This window comes from Dipodomys ordii, unplaced genomic scaffold, assembly GCF_000151885.1.
Source record: "Dipodomys ordii isolate 6190 unplaced genomic scaffold, Dord_2.0 Scaffold7, whole genome shotgun sequence".
Taxonomy (NCBI): domain Eukaryota; kingdom Metazoa; phylum Chordata; class Mammalia; order Rodentia; family Heteromyidae; genus Dipodomys; species Dipodomys ordii.
The window spans coordinates 23,376,942-23,382,342 of record NW_012267223.1 but is presented as its reverse complement, the minus strand read 5'-3'; the positions used below and the strand labels follow the sequence as shown (position 1 = coordinate 23,382,342).

The 5,401-nt window shown below is 39.7% G+C and overlaps 1 protein-coding gene across 1 annotated transcript in view; it reads right to left on the bottom strand.

The window, feature by feature from the left end:
* Atp6v0a1 (ATPase, H+ transporting, lysosomal V0 subunit a1) overlaps window positions 1-5,401 on the bottom strand; it is an 80,538-nt gene that overhangs the window by 36,146 nt on the left and 38,991 nt on the right. Inside the window, exons 6-7 of the mRNA XM_013037426.1 lie at window positions 2,602-2,684; window positions 1,311-1,437 (exon numbers count right to left, since the gene is read on the bottom strand). Of these exons, the coding sequence (XP_012892880.1) occupies window positions 1,311-1,437; window positions 2,602-2,684 (210 nt within the window). The remainder of the gene's footprint in view (window positions 1-1,310; window positions 1,438-2,601; window positions 2,685-5,401) is intronic.

Genomic DNA, 5,401 nt, shown 5'->3' with positions numbered 1-5,401 from the left:
AAAAAAAAAAAAAAAGAATATCTACATGATAACCTCACCTTCAAAAAAATCTTTCTCGGTTTTTGGATACAACAAAGAGAAGAAAGTCTACAATATGTTCCTCTTTGGCTTATTTTCCAATCAGCTTTGAACCTCATGTTGCCTACATGACAGAATTATAGAAGAAAGGAAAGGAAGCTACTCATGTCTGTTTAGGAGCTTAGAAAGTCCCACACAGGGGCTGAGAGTGTGAGTGAGACTGAGAGTAGAGTGCTTCCTGGCATGCATGAGGCCCTGGGTTTGATTCCTCAGTACCACATAAACAGAAAAACTGGAAGTGGTTCTGTGGCTCAAGTGGCAGAGTGCCAGCCTTGAGCCAAAGCAACTCAGGGACAGTGCCCAGGCCCAAGTCCCAGGACTGGCCAAAAAAAAAAAAAATGAAGTGAAATTTTTGCAGTAAATTCAACCTATGCTTATAATCCCTGATATTAGGACTCACCCTGTTCCAATAGATGTAGGTTATGAATTGTCAGATGCTAAGCTGCTAGGCTGTTCCTACTTTCTAAAATGCTTAGTAGGTAAAATAATCTTATCCTGCACAATATTTATTTATTTAATTAATTTTTGGTGCCAGTACTGAGGACTTGCACTCAGGTCCTGAATACTGTCCTGTAGCTTTTTTTTCTCAAGGCTGGCCCTTACCACTTGATCTACACCTCCATTCCTGGCTATTTGCTGGTTAACTGGAGATAAAATTCTCTCAGATTTGGCTGCCAGGCTGGCTTTGAACCTTAACTCTTAGATCTCAGCTTCCTGAGTATTATAACAGGTATAAACTACCAGCACCTGGCAATACTTATTCTTAAACTAAGTTTCTGATTTTCCCAGTAAACAAGTAGATAATAAAGTTTTTATCAGCTTATGAACATTAAATCTCTCCATTAGGAAATCTCTCCTCTTTTCTCACATGAACTATTAATACATTTGGAACCAGAAGTTTTCATAAAAGGCAATTTTTCTCTGATCTCCAGATTAGTAACAGGAAATATATAAAGTTAAAAGTTTAAAATAATTGGAAATAAAATTTCCAATAAAGATAATACCTCCATAGATAGATAAGGCTTGAAAATATGCATATGACATGTACACATCAGAATACATGAAAGTAGTTAAGTTAAAGAAGAACAGCAGTCCTCAAGTTCTCAGATCAAAGCAGGGATAAACAGAAGGCTCCTCTGTGAAGAGGAGGATTCAGGTGATGCCATGCTGTACTACTGCTCTGGACTCCCTTTATAAGACCTAGTCCACAGGACACAATTTCCTTGTCTTACAGTCACAGGATCCTCCAGGGGGTTCTCGATTTCAGCCTGTCGCAGGAACACATTCCCTCGGCACACTCGCCAAAGCATGCGTTCAAAAGTAGGGATGCGCTCCCGGTTAATCACACCAGCCACGAAGCTGTGGGAAAAGAGCCAGATCAGGAACTCCAGTTGACAACATGGGTAAGGAAGATTGTGTATGTAAGCGTGTGTGTGTGTGTGTGTGTGTGTGTGCGCGCGCGCGCGTGTGTGTTGCAGAGCTGAGGACTGAACTCAGCACCTTGCACTTGCTAGGCAAGTGCTCATCTACTGAGCTAAATCCCTAACTCTGGGATGGGAAGTTTTTGTTTAACCGTTTTATTGTTATTTTTTTCAACTTCTAGATTTTTTTATTGTGATGTTTCATTGTTATTATAAAGGTGATATAGAGAGGGGTAACAGTTATGTAAGTCAAGTAGAGTACATTGCTTTTTGAACAGTGTCACCCTTTCCTTGCTCTCTCCCCTTCTCACCCACAAGTTATATAGTTCACGTTCAATGTAGTGTCCATTGAGTACCACTGCTGCATTTGTCCACCCTTTGTCCCTCCATTTCTGTGCCCCCCTTATCCTCCTAAAGACAGATAAATGAATAAATAAGACAAAAAGAAAACAAAACAGCAGAGAAAAAAAATCTCTTGTTTCCATTTCCTGAAGTTCTTTTTAATAAATATTATTTTATATGATCAGAGGCACATAGGCATTGTGCCTTTGTGTTCCTCCCCTATGAATATCCTCTTCTGGTCTTACAGTGTATGAGTGCCGATAGTCCTGTATAATTTATAATATCCCAGGATATCTGAGCTCTAGCTTCCACATAGCAGAGAAAACACATGCTGTCTCTTTGAGCAGGTTTACCTCACCTAACATGCAAAAAAAAAGTGAGATAAGGACAAAAATTATACACTACACATGACTATTAGGTCAAAGGCCTGTTAGTCTTATCCTGACCTCAGCTGGCCCAGCTGAGAGTTGACAGACAACTCAGGAAGTAAATCTATTTTTTTGTTGTTGTTGTTGTCGGTCGTGGGGCTTGAACTCTGGGCCTGGGCGCTGTCCCTCAGCTCTTCAGCTCAAGGCGAGCGCTCTACCACTTGAGCTACAGCGCCACTTCCAGGAAGTAAATCTAGAGACAGAAATAGCTCTCATCAGGCTCACAAGAAAGTACATCCAGGCAGCAAGTCAATGCCCAGCCTCACTGCTCCTCTGAACAGCAAAGGAGAATATGATCCTATTGGGAATGAATGGGCTGAAGTGGTACTTACCCAAGTCTTAAGGGCGTGCCTCTTCCCATCTCACTTGGCTCCAAGAGGGATGAGGACTCTTCCAACAGGTCTGGATCCGCCATCTGCTGATGATGCAATTCAGCCTGAATTCACAAATCAATTAATATCTAATGAAAATAGTTAGTGGCATGCAGGGAACGAGGAACCAGGAGACAGGTTCAGGGAAAAAAAGTGAAAAAAACACATACAAAAAAAACAAAACTAAGAATAAAACACCAAACAAACCACTGAAAGGACATACCCACAGAAAGAACAGGGGAATAAAACAAAGGAAATAAAGGTAAAGAAAGCATAATTTCCCCAGCAAAGAATCTGGAGAAATGATTTTAGAAATAAGGAATAGAAGAAAAACATTAAGTGATGGTGACATGTATAAATCTGTAACTTGGTGGAAGCCATTTTTCTCCTTAATGTTTCCCTGAATGAACCAGGAAATACCTTAGCATGTGAGTAGGCATCAGCTCTGCTAATACTCGAATTTCTAGGTAGCTACCAACTAGAACTTCCTTTGTGTGAGAATGTGGACGCCACAGATTCTCCAGGTAAGGAACAAATCACTGTGCTATCTTGAACACACTGTGATCTGGAGAAGGAAAGAAGGAGCGTCTCTAAATTTCTAGGTTCTCCAGGCCTTTATGAAATTTAGGCTGGACACATCATGCTTCTAATCCTAGCTTCTCAGGAACGTGAGTTCTGAGGATTGTAATTTGAAGCCAGCCTGAGCAGAAAAGTCTATGAGACTCTTATCACCAATAAACTACCAAAAAGGTGGAAGTGGAGCTGTAGTTCAAATGGCAAAGCGCTTGTCTTAAGCAAAAGAAGCTCATGGACAGAACCTGAGATCAAGTCCAGGACCAGCACACACACACACAAAAAATCTGGGCATTAGTGGCTCATGCCTGTAATCATAGCTAATCAGAAGGATGAAATCTAAGGATCGAGGTTCAAAGCCAAACCATGCAGGAAAGTTCCTGAGACTCTTCTCTCCAATTAATCCCCAGAAAACCACAAGTAGAGCTGTGGCTCAAAGTGGTAGGGCCCTAGCCTTGAGCAAAAGAGCTCTAGGACAGCACCACGGCCCTGAGTTCAAGTCCCAAATCCCACAAAGAAAAAAAAATTCAGAACACATATAAAATGCACAAAATATCCCCAAAGCATGGTATTAGAAAAATATTTCTTCACTGGGCGCCAATGGCTCACACCTATAATCTTAGCTATTCAGGAGGCTAAGATCTGAGGATCAGGGTTCAAAGCCAGCCCAGGCAGCAAAGTCCATGAGACTCTTACCTCAAATTAACTACAAAAAAAAAGTGTCTTCAAAAGGAGAAGAAGCACAATAGTTGGGTAAGCCTGGGTCTCTGCTGCAACCATAAAGGGGAGAGAAAGTGAAAATACGTTTTTCTAATGCTTTATTTTCTGATTAGGATTCTAGGAATACCAAAAAAATGTTAAGAGGCTTTACAAGAGAAGAATTCTTAAGAACACAGCTCAAGAATCGAGTAAAGTGAAGAAAAAAAACAATAAACAAACAATCTAGAGGCACTGTACTAGCTTAATTGGTCAAATTTAAAATGATTTCCACCATGACAGTTTATACAATGAAATGAAAGAGAAGGATCTTCCCACATAGAGGTCTATTATCTCCTTGCCTCTCTATCCAAATGGTCCTGACTTCAGAATGGAAAACCTACTCTGAAAAATAAGGTCCAATTAACTTCAACTTTTCCATTGCTCTGACTTCCCCAACTTTAATATTCACATACAACTTATTTGACCAAAGACAAAGAATCCTGAACAACCTTCCTATTCAAAAGCAATATAAAATGTTAGAATTTTTCTACATCCAAAAATTTCAGTTTGATGCTACTCCTGTCAAAGTATGCTATGAAAACATGCCACATGCTTACCTTCCTTGATAAAAGTTATAGGACAACTGGTGTAGCAAAGAAAGGGAAAATTCGATTTAAACCAGGTAAGTCTAAAGGCCAAAAACCTAAAAGCAATTATTTTGTGAAGTATAAAGCAAAGCAAAAGACAGGCATATTAGAAGGGTAAAGAAACACTGCAATGAGATTGCAATTGTTTAAGATGAGATAATGGGAACACCAATTACATGGGAATATAAAGGGTTTTTTCTGTTTCAACTTCAAACCAGCTGACTTGAAGTAACTCATTTTGAGTATTCAGATGACATTTAAACTTATTCTTGGGATAGCCCTAGACAAAACTCTCTCCTACTGGACTATATGGTTCACATAATCTCCTTCAAGTAAATCTTATCATCAAATGCAAACATATTTGTTCTGAAGAAGAAACTGACAAACAATAGATAGCACATAGCAACTAGAATACTCTAAAGACTTTCTGAACTATCAAAAGCTTCTTTATCTGGCACTCTCAGATAATCAGAAAAATAGAAGTAAGCAGAAAGTTCAATATTCTAGTTACTACTTTCACTACTTCATATATAGAATGCTAAGTCTTAGCAAGGAAAGGTCAAAATTTATACACAAAATTGTGCTTGGTGGGAAACCAGGATGACCAGAACAACTGAAGACCTTTGAAGCAAGTACTAAAATCACATTGTTGAACTTGTAACAAATAATAGAAACTCTGGGTTCTCTAGTAAGGATAAAAATATTGTCAATGTGCCGGGCGCTGGTGGCTCACACCTGTAATCCTAGCTACTCAGGAGGCTGAGATCTGAGGATCGCAGTTCAAAGCCAGCCTGGGCAGGAGAGACCGTGAGACTCCTATCTCCAATAAACCACCAGAAAAC